The sequence below is a fragment of the Hyperolius riggenbachi genome, chromosome 5, assembly GCF_040937935.1.
Source record: "Hyperolius riggenbachi isolate aHypRig1 chromosome 5, aHypRig1.pri, whole genome shotgun sequence".
Taxonomy (NCBI): domain Eukaryota; kingdom Metazoa; phylum Chordata; class Amphibia; order Anura; family Hyperoliidae; genus Hyperolius; species Hyperolius riggenbachi.
In genome coordinates, this window is record NC_090650.1 from 280,870,637 (window position 1) to 280,894,973 (window position 24,337).

General features: G+C 42.5%; 1 protein-coding gene across 3 annotated transcripts in view; it reads right to left on the reverse strand.

Annotated features, from left to right (window-relative positions):
- Positions 1 to 24,337, reverse strand: part of KIAA0319 (KIAA0319 ortholog) — a 71,969-nt gene that overhangs the window by 22,797 nt on the left and 24,835 nt on the right. For 2 of the 3 annotated variants that reach the window (XM_068236983.1, XM_068236982.1), the window contains exons 10-14: positions 16,990 to 17,218; positions 14,846 to 14,969; positions 8,291 to 8,423; positions 1,978 to 2,126; positions 281 to 432 (exon numbers count right to left, since the gene is read on the reverse strand). In XM_068236983.1, coding sequence (XP_068093084.1) covers positions 281 to 432; positions 1,978 to 2,126; positions 8,291 to 8,423; positions 14,846 to 14,969; positions 16,990 to 17,218 — 787 coding nt within the window. Of the gene's footprint in view, positions 1 to 280; positions 433 to 1,977; positions 2,127 to 8,290; positions 8,424 to 14,845; positions 14,970 to 16,989; positions 17,219 to 23,486; positions 23,575 to 24,337 lie in introns of those variants that run through there. The other variant, XM_068236984.1, reaches the window with a different exon arrangement.

A 24,337-nucleotide genomic window follows, 5' to 3' on the forward strand; every position in this document is an offset into this window, starting at 1 on the left:
GTACCAAAGGGAATCAGGTACTGATCCCCGATGGGCAACATCCATCAAAGGCGTGTATACACCTTAGGTGTGAGCACCACAACACTACAGTTTAGCACTGACAGCCTCAATGAAGTCCTCTGCTGAAGCCTCTAATAGTAAGGTGACTTATGTGACCAGACCACACTTAGAACTGTAACTTTTGGGTTGACTGGCTCATTAGTATGTTCTAATTATTATTTTTTATAGCTGCCATATAAAAACAGATTCAAGACAAGGAAGAATAAAGGTGTAAATGTACCCCAGCTGCTGGACTCTGGCCATCCCTTGTCCACTGATATGATACTATCCCCTGATCATCAACAGACTTTGATCCATCCAATGAAATTGAATTATTAGGGAGAACGAGAACATGTGTTCCACCTGCATGAGCCTTAGGTGGGCTGTTTTTACCTGTAAAAAGAAATGTGTCCAAACTAAGCATCTCATGTAATTGATCAGAACCCCAAGCAAATAGCAACATCCTTATACCCAGATAATACATTTGCTATCCTCAAGCATTAAAGCTCCTCTAGGGGTTATTGCACTTGATATGTATGCTTTATATGTCTCAGAGAAGTTGTAAATGTTTGTTAGCCCAACATAGGATGGCAACCCTGCCGATCAATATTCTGCAGTCTACCTACATCTCTTATGTAGAAAATGATAAATCCCTTCCGCAGATGACAGGGTGCACATTTGTACAGATAAGAGGACTGGGGAAAAAGAGGTCATCTATGTCAAACTGGAACAGACACCCTTGAACAAAAGAAGAAGCCATCAAAAGCATTTGTCATTGGTGATGTTGTTTGAGTTTTAGTTTAGTTTCCTTTACAGATAAAAACCCAAAAATTGCTTTTTTATTTTCAGATCCCATTAATTCATACATGTCCAAATCTGGCCCTCAGAGCCATCAAATTTGGCCCCAAGTGGTTTCTCCATTTTGCATTATGTTTGGCCCACTCTAGACCACCAGGGATGCTATATTGTAGGTAAAGCCCTAGATCACCAGGGAAGCCATATGGGGAGAGAGGGGAAAAGCACTAGACACCAGTGAGCTGTATAGGCAAGGGAGGGTAGTCACTAGACAGTCAGGAACTGTAAAGGGGAGGAAGGATGTATTAGACACCAGGGAACTGTATAGGTGAGGGCCACTAGACACCAGGGAACTTTATAAGGAGTGGGGGGGGGGGGGAGGTAGACACTAGAAATTGAGGTTAGCCCATGACTTGGCCTCAGTGTTCAATTTCGGCCCACTTTGTATTTTAGTTTGACACCCCTGCATTAATTAAAGGTGTGCATACTAATTATGTGCACATATATTGTATGTGAATATTTAATTATCAGGGTGTGAAAATTAATAAAAACAAACAAAAGGCAATTCTGATCTTTCAGACAAAAAAAACTGCACAATGTGGGTTGAACCAACACTGGAAAACCAACACTATTAAACTTAGACCAGTAAAAATTGACAGGAAGTTATTCTGATTGGTCCAATTCCAAGCTGCATATAATTTACATGAGAAATCATTTGCATCTCATTGATCACTCCTAGACAGTAACATAAATTAATATTTCATTTATTTAGCGAGCTGTCTGACTGCCCTGTGGATAGCTACCCATAGAGGAATGCAATGACTGGCGATGGTACTTAAAGTACAATTAGTCATTTTAATAGTTTTATATTTTTTATGAAACCTAATGGCATCTTGAAATACAACAGCACTCGTAGAGCATTTACAGAACCATAATCTAGTAAAAGGAACCTATGATGAATGACAATGGAAACAGATACCGTATTCTGTGTCTCACAGTCTACATACTCAAATAAAGTTCCACAGATTTGTCTTCAGCCGAAACTAGTATATAGTTTGTTGGTAGAGAAGCGTCTGCTAAATATGCAAGAAAAAAAATCACGATACATTGATTATTATGAAATATATACCTCATCATATTTACCTTCTTTTACTGTGACAGAGACCACAGCTGTGCTGCTTAAACCTTGTTGGTCTTTGATAGTCAGACGGAACCGGTATAATCCAATGTGTAGAGCAGAAATAACAGCTACTGGCTTATCATTGTCCTGAATTGTAACTGGGGTAGGCCCACTGTAACAATGACAAGAATGCTGTTTAGCTAAGCAATGTAAAAGCAAAAATAAGTGTACATTCAAATGTAATGTATAACCTCTCAAAATCCCGCAGTTGCTGTCAATAGGTGAAACATGCTGTATAGTTGCTATGGAGAGGGGAGGGACTGCTGGGGTGACCATACATAACTGGGAGGGGGAGGCTATAAAATAATGTATAATCAGGGAAACAGACTCACTGAAAGCCTAATTGTTAAACTTGTTATCGAAACAGTAAATTCTCCACTTTTGTTAGAAATTCATTTAGTAGCTATTTGTCCCACATTTATTGCTGTTGGTTCATATATTTGCAAATTTATTTCATTGTTAGAATTAGTTTTCAATATTTAAGCCCAGGTAAACCAAGTTATTTCAGCTTTAGAATGTGGATGGCTTAGAACCACTGCAAGAGTGTTCTGTGTCCCAAATGAGGACATTTCTCCCAGTCTGTTTCTTGTGTGACATCTGTGAGTGGGACAGGAAGTTAATGATGTTTCCCTAACAGGGACAAAGATCAACATAAAGACCTAGCAATAGTTAAAATCACCTAAACTATACAGGCAGAGTTTTGCTTGACCTTGTTCAGATTTTTCATCACTCCCTTTTCTTTGACAACCCTGTCAGCAATAAAAACCTAGCAGATATTCTAACTTTTTCTTGATCTACTGTATCTAAAGACAAAGAAAATAAGGTCTAGGGTTTACCAAGGCTTTAACATAATTCTAATTGTAAAACAACCAGTAAAACTGCAACTCTCAAAAGAACCACACACCACTATTGCCCCAGAGCCCTTATACACGACAAAGAATTGCACACCACAACCGCCACAGAGCCCCATACTGCCCAAAAGCCTGTGCACATGCCACTGCTGCCTAAATCCTGTGCACATGCCACTGCTGCCCAAATCCTGTGCACATGGCACTGCTGCCCAAAGCCTGCACATGCCACTGCTGCCCAAAGCCTGTGCACATGCCACTGCTGCCCAAAGCCTGTGCACATGCCACTGCTGCCCAAATCCTGTGCACATGCCACTGCTGCCCAAAGCCTGCACATGCCACTGCTGCCCAAAGCCTGCACATGCGTACACCAAAGTCTGCCCACTGCGCGAGCACAGAAGGCGGCAGTTGTGTTGTGCACAGCTAATTACAACTGTTATTTAGTATTATAGATTATCAACTCCTCCCTCAACCTCATTCAGAACTTCTGGTGAGCCACTCCTCTCCTCTGGATCTGCCTTCCACATTCCATTTGGCACTTGCCATTCCTCCAGATGCAAACTTAAAATTCACCTTTTCAGACAAGCTTATAACCTGACCTGGGACATGTCAATCAGTTACAGACCCAGCTTGGTCTTACCTGGTCAGAACAGCATAACTTACCGATTTACAGACATGTTTTTCATCACTTTATTCCTTTAGACTGTAAGCTATACACAGCGGTTGGACAAAATAATGGAAACACCTTGAAAATCAACAAAATATATTTTAATATGGTGTAGGTCCACCTTTTGCGGCAATTACAGCCTCAATTCTCCGAGGTATTGATTCATACAAATTGTGAATTGTTTACAAAGGAATTTTAGCCCATGCTTCAGTTAAATCACCCTCCAGTTCTTTTAGAGACGATGGCAGCGGAAATCGACTTCTTACTTGAATCTCTAATAACGACCATAAATGCTCAATAATGTTGAGGTCTGGGGATTGTGGTGGCCAGATGAGATGCTCAACTTCATTAGAATGTTCCTCGTGCCATTCTTTGACAATTCCAGCTGTATGGATTGGGGCATTATCATCTTGAAAGATGGCATTCCCCTCCAGAACCAGTTCTTGAACCATAGGATGAACTTGGTAGTCCAAAATTCCTAAATAGTCTCGGCTGTTAATTCTTCCATGAAGGGAAATCATTGGCCTAGCAGATTTCCAAGCAATAGCACCCCAGATCATCACAGAACCCCCTGCAATGTTTTTCGATTGGGAGAAGGCAGTCTGGATGACTTGCTTCTTTCGGGTGTCTCCAAATGTACACTCGGACGGAGGGCGGAAATAAGGTAAACGATGATTCGTCAGAGAAAATCACATTTTTCCACTGCTCGAGGGACCAATTCTGGTGGTTTCTACACCACTCTAAATGCTTTGAAACATTTGTCTTTAAAAGCAGAGGTTTTCTAATTGCAGTTCTTCCATGGAATCCAGATTTGTGCAGCTCCCGATGAACAGTTTTTGTGGAAACTGGGTTCTGTAGGTGTTCACTCAGCTCTGCAGTGATTATAGGAGCCGTAGTCTTGCAAGCTTTTCTAACAATTTGATTTAGAGTCCGACGGTCTCTCTCAGACAACTTCGGCCACAATTGTGCCTTGCTGAGGATGTTTTTCCTTCTCTTTCAAAGGCAGGCATTAATTTTGAGACAGTACCTCTTAAAAATGCCAAGCATTTGGGCAGTTTCTGTTACAGTAGCGCCTGCCATACGAGCACCAACAATTTGGCCTCTTTGAAAGTATGAGGAATTTGCCATTTTTATAAAATATAACCAACTTTGGTTTAAATATCTGTAAAAAAACTATTACTTTAATTAAACATATCAAATAAAAATAATAAACAAAAAAAATTAACATATGTCAAGTTTTGATTGCCTAAAACATGTTCAAAGATTATGATGCCAAAATGTTCGGTGTTTCCATTATTTTGTCCAACCCCTGTACCTCTATAAATGTGTCACATTTTTGCTGTACAGCACTACGGAATATGTTGGCACTTTATAAATAATAATAATATTGCTGTTTATTGTCTTGCTCTTCTGCTGTGTACATCCTACTTGGTATTCTGCATGATGGTATAAACCTTGTCTGAATCATATCATTTTCTCTATACCTAGTGTCACTTTAATTGTAAAGCGCCACAGATAATGTCGGTGCTATATAGATCTACAATAATTAAAGTAACAAGATATGTTTTTATACAGAACCTACAAAAAGAAATGAAACAAAATAATTGCAAAAGAAAAAACAAAACCATAGGCTGAGGTTGTATAACGTCATCTGAGTTTTGTGTCTGACCATTTACTATAACAATGAAAGTGGCTTGTTCTTTCTCGTTTTTCTTTTCTCTATTCATCATAGTTTGCTAGGTGGTGTGAAGATAAACGAATGTATCATAATGAATGTCACTTTCCGGAACAGATGTTACTCTTTAAAACGCATCTAAGATATTGTCTTGAATGCTTTATGTTACCTAGAAACCCGATGGGGAGCCTGGCAGGCATTCTAAATTTCTAAACCATAATTATAGATACAAAGCACCAAGAGTTTCCTGTATGTAATTCAATTACGTGAATTTTTTCCCCTTAGTTGTGCAGGTTCAGCGGAACCCAGCTGTGCTTCTCTCGTTGTCAAGCTTCATGGTTTTCACTTAAAGAGACACTGAAGCGAAAAAAAAAATATGATATAATGAATTGGTTGTGTACTATGAATAATTACTAGAAGTTTAGCAGCAAAGAAAATATTCTCATATTTTTATTTTCAGGTATATAGTGTTTTTTCTAACATTGCATAATTCTATAATATGTGCAGATTACACAACACTCAGCATTCAAAATGATTCTTTCAGAGCAGTCTGTGAACTAATGACCTCTCCTCTGGTAGAGAAAAAGTAAATAGTTGAATAACACTTGAGATAATAAAAGTCAGATAACAGCCCTCTCCATGACTTTGAAAGTCGCAGAGCTTACCGTAATTGCTTTTTTGCATAGAGATAACAACTGGAGTTTCTTAACTCTTCCTGTACTGGAAACAATTAGACTGATGTATCTGATCTTAATGTTTTATTTCTTAGCTGTACTACACATACAAATCATAATATCATTTTTTTTTTCGTTTCAGTGTCTCTTTAAAGCCGAACTAAACCCAAAACTAAACAACTCCTGGATGCAATCAAACTAAAACTAAAACCGTGTGCATTACTGATCATACAATAGAGAAGCTGCTTGGAGAATAATGGGAGAACTCCTACTCCAAAGCAAAACAGTAAATAATAAAACTCCTGAGCTTGAAACAGTAATACATTTATATTTTGAATAAAAGAGATAATCAACATGGTTCATTATAACAAACACCTGTAATGCCAAAGATAAATTCTGGAGGACAAATGGGGATACCCTTGGTTAAACCATCAATATCAGATAAGGTAGCAACCCGGGGATCATTCCAAGGGCGGATTAACAGCTGGGGTTTCCCCCTGCGCCCCAAAACAGGACAATATCAGGGCTAGTAGAGGGAGGGGATGCTCTTCAAAAAAGAATATCCCGGTAGTAAGTATAGGTCCTGGGAAAAATACAGAGGGTGTTTACAACTTGAGTAAGAGGGAACGGACTATATCTGAGGTTTCACTCTTGTATAAGGGAATGAAGTATGCCCCCACATCAAAGATTCACAAGTTTGACACCTTTATCAGAGTTAAAAAAGTTCATGTAACAATTGTCTCTGATTTTTTTTTTTTTTTACAGAGAAACACGTCAACCAGAACAGGCCACTGCTTAGGTTCACTTGACAGACAGTGGAAAGGGAGAAAGCGGTGATACAGGAGATAGACGAGTATATGAAGGAAGCAAGATGGCAGTTAAACCACACTAAGACTTATGAGCCATTAAAAAGGGATCCCTGTTGGAAGTTTTTAGAGGATTTATGTGTGTTGGCTAGATGAAGGAAGGATAAGGGGATGTTACTGCAGAGAGACTATAACTTTACTGTACAAGATCACCCTGACTCCAGGGTCCATATGCAATTACATTTTTCACCTGAGTTTTCAACTGGGAGATTTCATAACCTTTTCAGTACCTTTTCACCTACTTTTTGGTACTTTTTCAAAAGTGAAAAAATAAATTGCATATGGCCCCAGGTGTATTACCACTTACCCAAAATACATAAGAATGTCAACAACCCAGACAGGGGTAGACAGATTATATCAGGGATTGGCTCATTGATGGCCAATCTTTTAGAATACATCCATGTTTAATTATTATTATTATTATTTTTTTTGCAAAAGACTGTCTGTGTATCCTGAAAGACTTGAAATGGGAACAGGATTATATCTTGTGTGTAGTCGATATGAGTTCCTTAGGCACCGTAATAAATTACCAAAAAAGTACTAACAGTTGTAAAATTATTTTTAGGGAGGCTAACTGACATGCCGGCAGATCAGATTGTGTTTATTGAGCATGCTATCTATTTCATAATTATTTTACGTTTGATGCAGAAGGTTGGGACCACACTGGGTTTTAGGTTTGCAAATTAATTTATGGCATACTGGGAAAAGTTTGTTCTGTACGACCCGGAGGGCCCAGGTGCAGACCTCGCACTCTAGAAGTGGTACATTGACAAAACCATTTTTGTGTGGAGAGGAGGGGAGACAAAGCTGATGACCTTTTTACAATGGCTGAATGTATGTAGACGAATTTAATATGAAGTTCCGTCGGGAGTTCAGCAGGACTGAAATCAAATTTCTGGACTTGACCATTTATACTAGAAAGGATGAAAAAATACACACTAAAACTTTGTTTAAAAATGTGCATACAAACAGCTTTATTCTCTTAGACAGTTGCCATTTGCTGCAATGGCTGAGCAATGTGCAGTATCTGAGAATTTGCAGGAATTGTTCTGAGGCTGGAGTATTTGAGATTTCAAATGCGGCAAAGACATTTGAGCATTTGATCAGATCAGCCGGAGCTAAACTACAGGATTCAGGAGTTGTTTGTGAGGTAAGAGTCTTTCGTGTATGGCTGCAGTGGTCAGCATTTATATTTGACATTATGTATGTTTGTTATAATGGACCATGTTGATTAACCCTTCTATTGAAAACAAAGATCTATTACTGTTTAAAGTGCAGGAGTTCTACTGTTTACTGATTTCACTGAAAGCAATCATCCTAATCAATGTAAATTATAAGTGGTATTTTTGGAAGATGGCAGATCCTATATGGATAGGGGAGGGGGGAGCAACTCCCCGTAGATAAGTAATGAAAAGCACTCCACCCACCCCCACGGTGCACTTTAACACAAACCTCCCATATGAGAAGGTTAATTTTATATATTTTCATAGTTCACTGACACGACTATAGATTGTATGTAATGCAGACAGGTTAACACTTTTAATACCTGATGTTTTCCCATTCATAGGACACAATGCCATGGTCATCTTTACTTTTACTACCATCTAGTGTTGTAGAATCCACAGGAAACGTCAGTTCTTTATCCGGTCCGATCTCTGCTACAGGTGGACTGTTATTTTCTGCAGGAATTAAGTATCAAGTATTAAATAGAGATTTAAATATAAAGTGTAGAGAAACCGAGAGCCCAATATAGTGTAGTATGTTAAGCATAAATTAAGTGAAGGTTATCGTGAGAAAATTATACTCACAAACGTGGGTTACCACAGAGGCAACCACTGTATAGGCAGGTGAGGAGATTAGACTTGTCCTCACTCAGGGATAACAAGTCGCTCTCTGTAGATGCGAAAGGGGGTAGATCACCCCTCCACCAGGGGTGGACACGGTATAGCAGTAGAAAAACAGAGGCGCCAGCAGGATTAAAGTGGATAAAAACTTTAAAATTTGCTGGGAGGAAGCTGTGGACTTACCTCCATAAAGCAGACACGAAAGACTGTCTGGATAGTAGTCACATTTATTAATTAGTACCCCAAAACAGTGAGGCGCTACACTGGCTATTGCTGAAATTCTGTCTTGTCCCCATGTTTATTGCCTGATGAAGCGGGCTGGGCCTGCGAAACGCGTTGCACTGTTTTGGGGTACTAATTAATAAATGTGACTACTATCCAGACAGTCTTTCGTGTCTGCTTTATGGAGGTAAGTCCACCGCTTCCTCCCAGCAAATTTTAAAGTTTTTATCCACTTTTATCCTGCTGGCGCCTCTGTTCTTCTACTGCTAGAGATTTAAATATGTGCAATTATTATTTAGTGCAAGATTATATATTTATTTATGAAATACAAAAGGTTTGCTTTTCTAAAGTCCCCTAAACCTGACCAGACATTTCAACAGAAATCAGGTTGAGGCCTGGGACCCATGGCAGCTGTTTCAGCCTTTTACCAGTTATTTAAAAAACGCCAGGCTAGTGAAAGTCAATGGAGGTGATTCAACAGAAGGAATTATTTTTACAAATATTTGTAGAACTAATAAATAACTAAAGCTATTTGCATCCCACACTAGGGCACATTAAGCATCACAATCAAGAAAGAGTGCCCCATGTTAGGGGAAAAAAGATAAGTCACAAATAAATAGCCAAAAACTAGTGAGAAAACATGATAATTTATTATGGATTTAGAATTAAAAATATAAAAACATTTAAAATCTACCCTGGTGCTAAATGTAATCCGTTGCTCCCACAAGGTGCCAATGCAATGTACAATATAGCAATAATCATATCCAATGTATAATAAATAAGGGTAAACAACTAGTGCTGTAAACAATCCATAATGTTTAGTGTCTTCAAAGACATGATTATAAAAAAACAGTGCTGCAAAAAACACAATACATTAAAATCCAAAGAAAGTGCCTTGTGCATAAATGACAACAGCAAGACCTATACTAAAGGTGCTCATCAACAAATATAAGACCCGTAGGGAAATAAGTATAAAGTGCCTGAAAAAAAGTGCAAATATAAGTGCAGTGTTAAAGGCGAGGAGAGCTTACTCAAGAACCGACACCGAGGTGGAAACAGGAAGATAGCCTTAAGTGCTCGCAGCTTCACTGCTGCTTCAGAGGAGGCTAATTAGCAAAGAACCGGAATTCATTCTTATTGGCCCTGAAAGGATCACATGAAAGTACTGATGAGCGTGGCCACGCACAAATTTCTAGTTTAGCATGCGTTTCAACCAGTGCACGCTGTCTACATCTGACATCAGGCCATAGTGCGCTCTGATCAGCGCACAAAGCCGGTGTTGTGTAAAAAAAATATATATGCATGTGTAAGCAGAGCCAATAAACCACTTGAGGACCGGGGGCGGCTACGGGAGTGGCTATGCGGCGATCGCGTCATTCGTGACGCGATCAGCCCGCCGGGGACTGGCTCCGCCCACCGTTCGCTGTAACCCGCCGGCTGTTCGGAAGCGCCGGCGGGTTACTAGCACCCGGATCGCCGCTGCACGCATGTATAATAGGCTTTGTAATGTATACAAAGCCTATTATACTGGCTGCCTCCTGCCCTGGTGGTCCCAGTGTCCGAGGGACCACCAGGGCAGGCTGCAGCCACCCTAGTCTGCACCCAAGCACACTGATTCCCCCCCCCCCAGCCCCCTGATCGCCCACAGCACCCCTCAGACTCCCCCCCTGCCCACCCCCCAGACCACTGTTTGCACCCAGTCACCCCCCTAATCACCCATCAATCACTCCCTGTCACTATCTGTCAACGCTATTTTTTTTTTTAGTCCCTAATCTGCCCCCTACTCCCTCCCGATCACCCCCCCCCACCCCTCAGATTCTACCCAGACCCCCCCCCCGTGTACTGTATGCATCTATCCCCCTGATCACCTGTCAATCACCCGTCAATCACCCGTCAATCACCCCCTGTCACTGCTACCCATCAATCAGCCCCTAACCTGCCCCTTGCGGGCAATCTGATCACCCACCCACACCAATAGATCGCCCGCAGATCCGACATCAGATCACCTCCCAAGTGCAGTGTTTACATCTCTTCTCTCCTCTAAACACCCACTAATTACCCATCAATCACCCATCAATCACCCCCTATCACCACCTGTCACTGTTACCCATCAGATTAGACCCTAATCTGCCCCTTGCGGGCACCCAATCACCCGCCCACACGCTCAGATTGCCCTCAGACCCCCCCTTATCAATTCGCCAGTGCAATATTTACATCTGTTATTCCCTGTAATAACCCACTGATCACCTGTCAATCACCTATCAATCACCCATCAATCACCCCCTGTCACTGCCACCCATCAATCACCCCCTGTCACTGCCACCCATCAATCAGCCCCTAACCTGCCCCTTGCGGGCAATCTGATCACCCACCCACACCAGTAGATCGCCCGCAGATCCGACATCAGATCACCTCCCAAGTGCAGTGTTTACATCTCTTCTCTCCTCTAAACACCCACTAATTACCCATCAATCACCCCCTATCACCACCTGTCACTGTTACCCATCAGATTAGACCCTAATCTGCCCCTTGCGGGCACCCAATCACCCTCCCACACTTCAGAACGCCCTCAGACCCCAGCCCTGATCACCTCGCTAGTGCATTGCTTGCATCTATTTCCCCCCTCTAATCACACCTTGAGACACCCATCAATCACCTCCTGTCACCCCCTAGCACACCTACCCATCAGATCAGGCCCTAATTTGCCCCATGTGGGCTCCTGATCACTTGGCCAAACCCTCAGATCCCCCTCAGACCCCCTTCCGATCACCTCCCCAGTGCATTGATTGCATCTATTTTCCCCTCTAACCGCCCCCTGAGACACCCATCAATCACCTCCTGTCACCCCCCTAGCACTCCTATCCATCAGATCAGGCCCAAAACATCCTGTCATCTAAGAGGCCACCCTGCTTATGACCGGTTCCACAAAATTTGCCCCCTCATAGACCACCTGTCATCAAAATTTGCAGATGCTTATACCCCTGAACAGTCATTTTGAGAAATTTGGTTTCCAGACTACTCACAGTTTTGGGCCCGTAAAATGCCAGGGCAGTATAGGAACCCCACAAGTGACCCCATTTTAGAAAGAAGACACCCCAAGGTATTCTGTTAGGTGTATGATGAGTTCATAGAAGATTTTATTTTTTGTCAAAAGTTAGCGGAAATTGGATTTTTATTGTTTTTTTCACAAAGTGTCATTTTTCACTAACTTGTGACAAAAAATAAAATCTTCTATGAACTCACCATACCCCTAACGGAATACCTTGGGGTGTCTTCTTTCTAAAATGGGGTCACTTGTGGGGTTCCTATACTGCCCTGGCATTTTAGGGGCCCTAAACCGTGAGCAGTAGTCTAGAAAACAAATGCCTCAAAATGACCTGTGAATAGGACGTTGGGCCCCTTAGCGCACCTAGGCTGCAAAAAAGTGTCACACATGTGGTATCGCCATACTCAGGAGAAGTAGTATAATGTGTTTTGTGGTGTATTTTTACACATACCCATGCTGGGTGGGAGAAATCTCTCTGTAAATGGACAATTGTGTGTAAAAAAAAATCAAAAATGTGTCATTTACAGAGATATTTCTCCCACCCAGCATGGTTATATGTAAAAATACACCACAAAACACATTATACTACTTCTTCTGAGTACGGCGATACCACATGACGGCGATACCACATGTGTGACAATTTTTTGCAGCCTAACTGTCCAATGAGTACCTTTAGGATTTCACAGGTCATTTTGCGACATTTGGTTTCAAGACTACTCCTCACGGTTTAGGGCCCCTAAAATGCCAGGGCAGTATAGGAACCCCACAAATGACCCCATTTTAGAAAGAAGACACCCCAAGGTATTCCGTTAGGAGTATGGTGAGTTCATAGAAGATTTTATTTTTTGTCACAAGTTAGCGGAAAATGACACTTTGTGAAAAAAAACAATTAAAATCAATTTCCGCTAACTTGTGACAAAAAAAAATCTTCTATGAACTCACCATCCTCCTAACGGAATACCTTGGGGTGTCTTCTTTCTAAAATGGGGTAATTTGTGGGGTTCCTATACTGTCCTGGCATTTTAGGGGCCCTAAACCGTGAGGAGTAGTCTTGAAACGAAATTTCTCAAAATGACCTGTGAAATCCTAAAAGTACTCATTGAACTTTGGGCCCCTTAGCGCAGTTAGGGTGCAAAAAAGTGCCACACATGTGGTATCGCCGTACTCAGGAGAAGTAGTATAATGTGTTTTGGGGTGTATTTTTCCACATACCCATGCTGAGTGGGAGAAATATCTCTATAAATAGACAATTGTGTGTAAAAAAAAATAAAACAATTGTCATTTACGGAGATATTTCTCCCACCCAGCATGGGTATGTGTAAAAATACACCCCAAAACACATTATACTACTTCTCCTGAGTACGGCAATACCACATGTGTGGCACTTTTTTGCAGCCTAACTGCGCTAAGGGGCCCAAAGTCCAATGAGCATCTTTAGGCTTTACAGGGGTGCTTACAATTAGGCACCCCCCAAAATGCCAGGACAGTGAACACACCCCACAAATGACCCCATTTTGGAAAGTAGACACTTCAAGGTATTCAGAGAGGAGCATAGTGAGTCCGTGGCAGATTTAAATTTTTTTTGTCGCAAGTTAGAAGAAATGGAAACTTTTTTTTTTGTTGTTGTTGTCACAAAGTGTCATTTTCCGCTAACTTGTGACAAAAAATAAAATCTTCTATGAACTCACCATGTCTCTCACTGAATACTTTAGGATGTCTTCTTTCCAAAATGGGGTCATTTGGGGGGTATTTGTACTATCCTGGAATTTTAGCCCCTCATGAAACCTGACAGGTGCGCAGAAAAGTCAGAGATGCTTGAAAATGGGAAAATTCACTTTTGGCACCATAGTTTGTAAACGCTATAACTTTTACCCAATCCAATAAATATACACTGAATGGTTTTTTTTTTATCAAAGACATGTAGCAGAATAACTTTCGCGCTCAAATGTATAGGAAATTTTACTTTATTTGAAAGTTTATTTGAGTTTTACAGCTCATATGAAAACGTCCTTTTTTTTTTTTTCTTCTATAAAAATAAGTGAACAAGTTAGCTGTAAAACGCTTTGAAAACGCTTTGAAAACGCTGAAGTTGGCGTTTTCCATTGACTATCATTGAAACGCCAACAGCCAACTTCGGCTGTAAACAGCCCTGAAAAAGCTCCTGGGAGTGTTGAAACGCAACGCTCCAAAACGCCGAGTTAGATGTGAAAGGTAAAATGAAAGTCTATGGACTTTCTTTTACCTAGCAAAACGCCAACTTCGGCCGTGGCGTTAAAACGCCGAAAAATCCCTCTGGTGTGAAAGGGCCCTTAGCACTAGTTGTTTAACTTTATTTATTAAACATTGAATACGATTATTGCTTTATCGTACATTGCATTCACACCTTGTGGGAGATCTGGTAACATTCAGCACCAGGGTAGATTTTAAATGTTTTTATGTTTTTAATCCTACTGGTAAATCCTCAATAAGTTATCATGTTTTCTCACTAGTAGTGAGTTTTTGGCTATTTCTTTGTGACCGATCTTTTTCCCCTAACATGGGGCACGCTTTCTTGATTGTGATGTGTACAGGAGGAATTGTGATTTCCCTAAATCGCAATTGTGGGTCCTGCAGCATTTTGGAGCAATTGCGCTTTAATACGCAGTATAGGATTTTGCAGCAATTGTACTACCAAGAACCACAAAAAAAAAAGGTCATCGCAATCGCTGTACAAGTGGAATGGAAGATTACCTTGAACAGACTGACTTGCTGTGCCCTACAGGCAATTATAAATGTGATTTTAAAAAGCATAACAGAGATCTTGAATAATTTAAACATGAACATGTGGCAGTTTTTGTATAAGTCACATCTGCATGTATACCAACCTCTTCTATGAAAGAGCAGGCTGTGGAAAACATGACCTTCCTTGCGAGTGAACAATCTCAACCTGTTCAGGATATATTATATATTGCTGTGAAGCCAGACATGCATGGTTAGTCGGCTGACGTACCTGGCTCCACAGTCACAGTCACTTGGGCATTAGATTGCTGCTTGGCAGAATCAGTCACAGTCAGTTGAAATACATACACTCCTGGCTGGGCTGCAGTAGCTTGAAGGTATGGGGAGTGTGCACCCTGTATAATGCATAGGTCAAACCACATTAGCCCATAGATACCAATGTTATGGTTATTTTAATAATCTATAGTATATTTGTCATTAGTGATCTATGGAAGCTACCATCCTGACAATTTTCTAAAAAACATAACAGTTTCCTGCCTACATTGCTAACTCTCTGACTATGATGCTATATAAAATACTCACCTGGCATAAGTATTCAGACCAGGCTTTCTCTGGCTAATCTTATATGCATGCTTGTTCTTAAGGTGCATAACTGACGCAAAAGGTACCTCAAATAGTATTATATCTGGATAATCAGCCTTATAGGCATCTTTAGAATAAGGTCAAGATGGCAGCTTCCCTAGCTCTACTAAAACTGGTTTACATTAACATTAAAATACATCAGATGTCCCACTAATACTTGTACAAGGCTCTGTTCTTAAATGACTTCTGCACAGCCAAGCTGTAAAACAGCATCAAAACCATACAATAGGAGAAAATGTACAATAATAAGGTTATAAAAAAAAAACCTTTGGGGGTTATTTATAAAGGTGGTGATCAGCTTACATCTAGCGATTGATTATTTATAATCATGGTAATTGGCTTAAAGAGACTCCGTAACAAAAATTGCATCCTGTTTTTTATCATCCTACAAGTTCCAAAAGCTATTCTAATGTGTTCTGGCTTACTGCAGCACTTTGTACTATCACAGTCTCTGTAATAAATCAACTTATCTATCTCTTGTCAGACTTGTCAGCCTGTGTCTGGAAGGCTGCCAAGTTCTTCAGTGTTGTGGTTCTGCTATGAACTCCGCCTTCCAGGCCCCTCTATGCACACTGCCTGTGTGTTATTTAGATTAGAGCAGCTTCTCTCTGCTCTCTTATCTTTTACAAGCTGGATAAATCGTCCTCTGAGCTGGCTGGGCTTTCACATAGTGAGGAATTACAGACAAGGGCAAAGCTGTTTGCAGGAAGAAAAGAGCAGCCTGAAACTTCAGTGCATGAGAGATGCAGGGGGAAAGAAACACACAAATGATCTCTTGAGATTCAAAAGGAAGGCTGTATACAGCCTGCTTGTGTATGGATGTATTTTCTATGTGTGGACATACTGTACATCAACCTACTTCCTGTTTTGGTGGCCATTTTGTTTGTTTATAAACAAACTTTTTAAAACTGTTTTTAACCACTTTTAATGCGGACGGGAGCGGCAAAATTGTGACAGAGGGTAATAGGAGATGTCCCCTAACGCACTGGTATGTTTACTTTTGTGCGATTTTAACAATACAGATTCTCTTTAAATGATCACCATTTTTATAAGGGTTTCGCTGTTACCTATGAGCTCCACTTTTGCCAACAATTGTTGGCAATAAGTGCCAATCATCCTATTTATAAGTATTAATCACTATTTTATACATTTCCAAACAGCATTTGCCACATTCAAAGAGAACGTCATTAGCTTCAATTGATCAGATTGGAGACAGGGTGTTTTTTCAACACCCGATCACCACTTTTGCCACAGAACAAGATCTTAAAAAGTCAATGGTGGCCATTTTTTTTGTGTGCGAACAGCTGCTCACCATTTCCTATCCAAGGTTCCAATGCAGAGATTGGAGCTGTAGGTTGTCATACAAGGATCATTGCAGAGGTTGATCAAAGCATTGATTGCTACCATAAAAAAAAAAAAGTCTGATCACTCCTTTATAAATATGGCAATCTTAAAAGCCTAATCGTATTTTTAAAAATGTAGCATAAAGAAGTGATCACCTCTTGTTTATAAATAAGCCCCTATATAAAATTATACTTTGTTCCTCATATCAACACATTTCTTCTTACATTTTCTTACCTACACTGGAGGATTCTGGTGGCAAATGTGAAACCTTTACCTGCTCTGTTATTTTTTTTCATAACTCTGAGCACAAGAGTAAAGTAAATATAATTGTCTATAGAGTTTATGCCTTTCTGTCTGAGATACATATCTATAGCTGTTACTGTCTTCAGGTGTCCATACCAGTTACCAGAACTACTATCTCCTATTTACCTGCATGGATAGCAGTTTCCCAGAACTGCCGGGGTTTAGAGACCACTCATAGCCGACAATTAGATGGTCATCACTGCTCTGATTCCCATTCAGAGTGATGTGATTCTGGGGAAGTGTTATGACTTGATCGGGTCCAGCATTGGCAATGGGTGGGTCATCAACAGGTTTGGGGACCAGAAGAAAAGCTTCAGTAGAATTTGTAGCACCATCCGAGTCTGTTACAGTTAATCTGTTTAAAAAAGAAAAACATGCTTAAAGAGACACTGAAGAGAAAAAAAAATTATGATATGAATTGGTTGTGTAGTACGGGTAATTATTAGAACATTGGTAGCAAAAAAAATATTCTCATATTTTTATTTTCAGTTATACAGCTTTTTTTTTTTTTTTTTTTTATAACATTACATAATTCTCTAATATGTGCAATTTACACACTACTCAGCATTCTAAAGCTGGCCATACACTGGCCCGATTTGCGCCCGTTTCAACAGCAGATTCGATCACTGGGATCGAATCTGTTGGCAATCGTTCACGCTACACGCCGAATTTCGATCCATTTCGTCCGATCCCGTTGATCGCGCCGTGCGGAAAATAACCGTCGATCGCCCGCGGGTAAAGAGCACATCGCTAGCGGCGTTCGAGTGCCCGACGACCGACGCAATAGAGCCGCATACATTACCTGCTCCGTCGGCGCGACTCCAGTCTCCCGGTCACCGCTGCTCTGTCTGCGCTCTGGTCTCCAGGTCCGGCATGCCTCACTTCTTCTAGCCCGGCAGGAAGTTAAAACAGTAGAGCGCCCTCTACTGTTTAACCACTTTACCCCCGCGCGTACGTATTTCTCCGCCCCTTTTTCCATCCTTTGACAACCAGGGACGGAGAAATACGTACTTTCCGCGTTCCCGACGCTGTCCGCGCTCCCGCTCGTAAACACGCCGCCCGCCGCTAGTAAACACGCCGCCGCCCGCTCGCCCGGAGATCAATGAACGGGAAAATCCATTCCCGTTCGTTGATCTAAGCCCCACAATGACCCGCTGCTCTCCTATGGGCAGCGCGATCATTGTGAGAAGAAACTCACGTGTCCAGCCTCCTTATTCTTCCTCCAAGCTTCCGGAAGGAGGCTTGGAGGTCGCAATAAAGCAAAAAGTTACTGTGGCCATCTTGTGGCCAAATAGTAAACTACACCCTACACATTTTTCACATACAAATAAATGACTTTTACACAAAAAATTAACTCATTACCTCCCACACTCCCCATTTTTTTTTTTTGTAATTAAAAAAAAATTCAAAAATTTACAATTAAAAAAAATACATAATTAGTTACCTTAGGGACTGAACTTTTTAAATATTTAAGTCAAGAGGGTATAACACTGTTACTTTATAAACTATGGGCTTGTAATTAGGGATGGACGCAAAACTGAAAAAAAATGCACCTTTATTTCCAAATGAAATATTGGCGCCAAACATTGTGATAGGGACATAATTTAAACGGTTTTATAACCGGGACAAAAGGGCACATAAATTTCATGGGTTTTAATTACAGCAGCATGCATTATTTAAAAACTATAATGGCCGAAAACTGAAAAATAATTTTTTTTTTCCCCACATTTTTCCTATTTTCCCATTAAAACACATTTAGAAAAAAATAATTCTTGGCATAATGTCCCACCTAAAGAAAGCCTAATTGGTGGCGGAAAAAACAAGATATAGTTCATTTCATTGCGATAAGTAATGATAAAGTTATAGACGAATGAATGGAAGGAGCGCTGAAAGGTGAAAATTGCTCTGGTGGTCAGGGGGTAAAACCCCTCAGTGGTGAAGTGGTTAAACTTCCTGCCGGGCTAGAAGAAGTGAGGCATGCTGGACCTGGAGACCAGAGCGCAGACAGAGCAGCGGTGACCGGGGGACTGGAGTCGTGCCGGCGGAGCAGGTAATGTATGCGGGCGGGGGCGGCAGCAGCAGCAGCACCACCACCACAACAGATTGTGAACGGTTTCAGGCTGAAATCGGTTCACAATCTGTTTGCTGTAAAGGTAGCCATACGATCCCTCTCTGATCAGATTCGATCAGAGAGGGATCTATCTGTTGGTCGAATCTGATGGCAAATCGACCAGTGTATGGCCACCTTAAATGTTTTTACAGAACAGGCAGTGAACTTTTGACCTGTCCTGAAATGTTCTCTGCAAAAGAAAAACACAATACAGTTGAGATAACCTAATCAGAAGTCAGAGCTCTCTGCGACTTTCAGTCGTAGAACTCAATGGCTATTTGCATAGATACCAACTGGAGTTTCTTAACTCTTCCTGTACTGGAAACAAATGTTAGACTTATGTCTCTGCTCATAATGCTTTATTTCTTAGCTGTACTACACATACAAATCATTATATCATAATTTTTTTTTCGCTTCAGTGTCTCTTTAAAGGCTTTCATATATACTGGCTACATATATACTGGGGACATCTATACACCGGGCTACATATACTGGGCACATATAGCCCTGGCTACATATACTAGCACATATACCCCTGGCTACATATACTGGCACATATACCCCTGGCTACATATACTGGCACATATACCCCTGGCTACATATACTGGGCACATATACCCCTGGCTACATATACTGGGCACATATACCCCTGGCTACATATACTGGGCACATATACCCCTGGCTACATATACTGGGCACATATACCCCTGGCTACATATACTTGCCACATATACCCCTGGCTACATATACTGGGCACATATACCCCTGACTACATATATTGGGCACATATACCCCTGGATAGGTATATTGGGCACATATACCCCTGCCTACATATACTGGGCACATATACACCTGGCTATACTGGGGACACCTATACACCTGGCTACATATACTGGGGACACCTATACACCTGGCTACATATACTGGGCACATATACACCTGGCTACATATACTGGGGACACCTATACACCTGGCTACATATACTGGGGACACCTTTACACCTGACTACATATACTAGGCACATATACACCTGGCTACATATACTGGGCACATATACATCTGGCTACATATACTGGGGACACCTATACACCTGGCTATACTGGGGACACCTGAACACCTGGTTACATATACTGGGGACACCTGGCTATACTGGGGACACCTATAGACCTTGCTACCTATTCTGGGGACATCTATACACTTGGCCACCTATTCTGGGAATATCTATACACCTGACCACCTATTCTAAGGACATCTATACACCTGGCTACCTATTCTGGTGACATCTCTACATCTGGCCACCTATTCTGGGGACAACTATACACATGGCTACTTATACTGGGGACACCTATAGACCTGGTTAGCTATACTGGGGGTACCTATTTTGGGGGAACTGCTGTCAGATCTGTATTTTTGGGGAACCGCTGATGCCTGATTACGTGTATTTTGGGGAACCACTGATCAGAGCCGGATTAAGGCCAAATGGGGCCCTAAGCAAAGTTGCTGATTTGGGCCCCCCTCCCTCAAACCCCCTTAACACCCACCCACACACACACACACACACACATATAATGTATATGTAAAATTATATCCTATTCCACATCACATTGACATTTTTTGACACCTGCTGCCTGGCTCCTCTCTCCTGCACAGCACTCACACTGACCTGTGCGCTCTTTACACAGAGCTCAGCAGCGCTGACTGAGCGAGGAGGGAGGGCGAGGGCCAATGACATCAGCAGCAGCTGATGTGATGAAGAGGGCGGTATGTACAGGGGGGCGCACACTGATTCGCTGAGTGCTGGACTGGCGTGGTGAGCGGCTATTTGCCATGGCAAAACAACACTCAGCCAGCCAGCCTCAGTATTGCTTCGGTAACTACGGCCTGAGCCGTCCGACGGCGCAGCAGAGCAGAGCGGGTAGCTCAGTGGCGGACACAGCCAGCAGCAGGCCCCTGTGCAAAATACCAACTGTGGGCCCCTGCAGTTAAAAGTGGGTGTGGTCATAACAAAAGTAAGTGTGGTTATACGTTTGCATATATCTACAATCAGTAGCAACCTTTCCTGGGGCCCAGAAATATTCCTTGATGTATACATGTAACAACTGCATTATATCGCTGTGGCGAATAAAGGTAGATTTTTTTCTTAAGCTTTTCATGCAGTTCTGTTCACCACTCCCATTTCCAGGTTATAATAAGCATGCTCAGCAGTGATCTGTTTTTTGTGGTTAGATTCCCCATCAGTTATTGGCATTGCCATTTGTTTGAGTGACAGTGACTGCCTGGGCCTGGCACAGTCACAGTGTGGCCCTGCACCTGACTGCAGCCCTGCACAGTGTTACTATCCCTATTCTCTACCCTCCCGGACTGTGGTCATTAACCTATGCTCAGTTCAGTCGCCAATTGCCATCAATCATGTCAGGATGTAAAAAATTACCAATTACTAGCAGCTGCAAAACCAAGCCTCAGACCACCATGAGAAATCCGTGACTTCGGCCACGGACATCTGCTGCAGCAGGCCAGCAGCTGCAAGAAAGTAAGCGGTGGATGCAAATGTTTGCCGATAGAGACAAGTGCTCGCTTGGCCTTGGCTGCTGCGCCGCTGCATTCCAGGTCGGTGCCTCGCTCTCCACCTGGGCCCTGTCCTTTTCTCCTCACCTCTGTCTGTGTCCTCCTCTGCTCCGTTCCTGCCTAAACACTGAAGGGTGGGTGGCAGGCCGTCAGCAGCAGCGATGACATCACTCTTGGCAGGGGAGTTGCTAGGGTCCAGAAAGATCCAAGGCACCTCTTGGCAATATAAAAATCCTGAGGGGTGTGGACAAATTGTGTCCCCACAAAAAGACACCAAGCTATGAATTGCCTTCTTTTTCCATCAAGGGCCCAGACGCACATTATGTCTACCCCTTCACTCAGGGTAGCCAGTCTTTTGTCAGCCTGGACATAAAATGAACAGCTTATCTTGAACATACTGGAGAAAGTATGTCTATCAGTACAGGCACAGAGAGAGGCCTAGTGCACACCAGAGCGGTTCTGCTGCGGTTTGCGATCCGCTTGGGTAATGTATTTCAATGGGCTGGTGCACACCAGAGCGGGAGGCGTTTTGCAGAAACGCATACTCCCGGGCTGCTGCAGATTTTGGATTGCAGATGCGTTTCTGCCTCAATGTTAAGTATAGGAAAAATGCAAACCGCTCTGAAAAACGGCACTTCAGAGCGGTTTGCCAGGCGTTTTTTGTTACAGTAGCTGTTCAATAACAGCTTTACTGTAACAATATATGAAATCTACTACACCAAAAACGCTTCCCAAAACAGCAAAATGCTAGCTGAAACGCTACAGAAAAAGAAGAAAAAGCGTTTCAAAATCTGCTAGCATTTTGCGGATCTGCTAGTGGTTTTTGGTGTGCACCAGGCCTAACAGCTCATAGTGTACATACTGGAGGTAGCAGAGATCAGCACACGCTGCAGCTAGTTTACTATCAGTACAGGAACAGAGTTACAGCTAATATTGTACATACTGGAGGCAGCAGAGATCAGCACACACTGCAGCTAGTTTACTATCCGTACAGGAACAGAGTAACAGCTCATAGTGTACATACTGCAGGTAGCAAAGATCAACACTTTTTTTTCTCACAGGTACACTTGAAACACCCTAAACGGGCTAGAATTGCAGTTTATGACAGAACCTAATTTAAACAAACCTGTGATTTTAGCAAAAAGAATAGTCAGATACTTACATCATTAGATGGAAGCCTATGGATCCTCCAGAGGCTTCCCACAGCCTACTTCAGACCACTGCTGCGCAGTGGTGCTCTCATGAGTAATCACGAGCGATAAATCGTGATTCAAATGAGCTTTCATTGGCACAGGTGTGTGGTGGGGATACAGGGGGTTAATTACCCATAATGCCGCCATCCGCCCTGCATTCCTAACAGCTTGCACGCGTCCTATTGGTTGCTTTGCAAGCCTCACCACGGCGCACTTCTGGATTGAAGGAGGAAGTGCGCCATGGTGAGGCTTGCAAGGCAACCAATACGATGCCTGCAAGCTGTTTGGAACGCAGGGTGGATGGCGGCATTATGTGTAATTAACCTTATGAATCCCCGCCAGACACCTGCGCAAATTAAAGCTCATTTGAATCACGAGTAATCGCTCGTGATTACTCGTGAGAGCACCACTGCTGCTGAGACCCTGTTCATAAACAAGCACAGCCACACTGTACAGACGCAGGATGGCTCTTGTCTGCGCAGTAGCACAGAGCCACTCATGCGCAGCAGAAAAACTGGTCATGAGCAGCTTCATGCTTTTGCGCAGGTGAAAGCTGCCTTGCACCTGCGCAATGCAGCCCTACTGGAACACAGACAGGAGAGTTTTTAGGGGGTCCCAAATGCCGTAACAGCAAGGTGGAGGGGGATGGGGGAAGCTTTTGAATTATCCAGAGGCTTCCCTGTACTGATATACATATCAATTTGGTGCACTTGTTTCCACTGTATGCACATAGCATTGCACGGCACATAAATGACCTGCATTGTTGTCTTGCTTCTCCAGGCTGGCTGACTGGCAGGCTGGCTTGCTTCTGGCAGGGCACTTCAGATGTCTGGCTGGTGCAATCTCTGATGGGTACTATGGAGATTGAGACACATGCTTGCTCCAGCGTGAGGGGGTGGAGCTACACAAAGTCAAAACAAAAGCACTGCCTGTAACTTTCAAGCCCGCCCCCTACGAAGATTAGCACTGTCAGTAGCAAATAGCAATGCTGCCTGCTCTGCAGTGCCCAGGAGGAGATCAGCTATTGGCTGGGGGCGCGGCTTAGATGTCCTGCTCTCCTGGAGTATAATACAGTTTTTGCCAGGGATGCAGGCGAGGAGAATAAAATCTAAATATCCTGTGCCGCCCACCATGATGATGCTGCTAGCCGGGCACTATGAATCCTGGTAAGCTTTGCGCGCAGCTCTTTAAACATTCAGGGCACTGTGATTAGCTTTGGGCCCTTCAAGAAAGGGAACTGGAGGGGCCCCTGTGCGGCTGCACGGCCCTATGTCCGCCACTGGGGTAGCCGCCGGGCAGGATGATTTTATGGACATAGAATCCACTTAGCCACACACAGCAGCAGTGACAGCCTGGCATTACATGCTGGGGGGCTCTCAGAGGGGGCCCTTTAGACCATGAATGGGGCCCCAATCAGGTGCTTGAGGTGCCTGGTTGATGGTCCGGCCCTGCCGCTGATGCCAGATTACGTGTATTTTGGGGAACCGCTGCCAAAATACACGTAATCTGGCATCAGCAGTACACGTAATCTGGCATCACCAGTACTTAGCAGCACTCTCCAAACTATTCTCATCTCAATTTAAAAAAACATGAAAAATCGATAGTG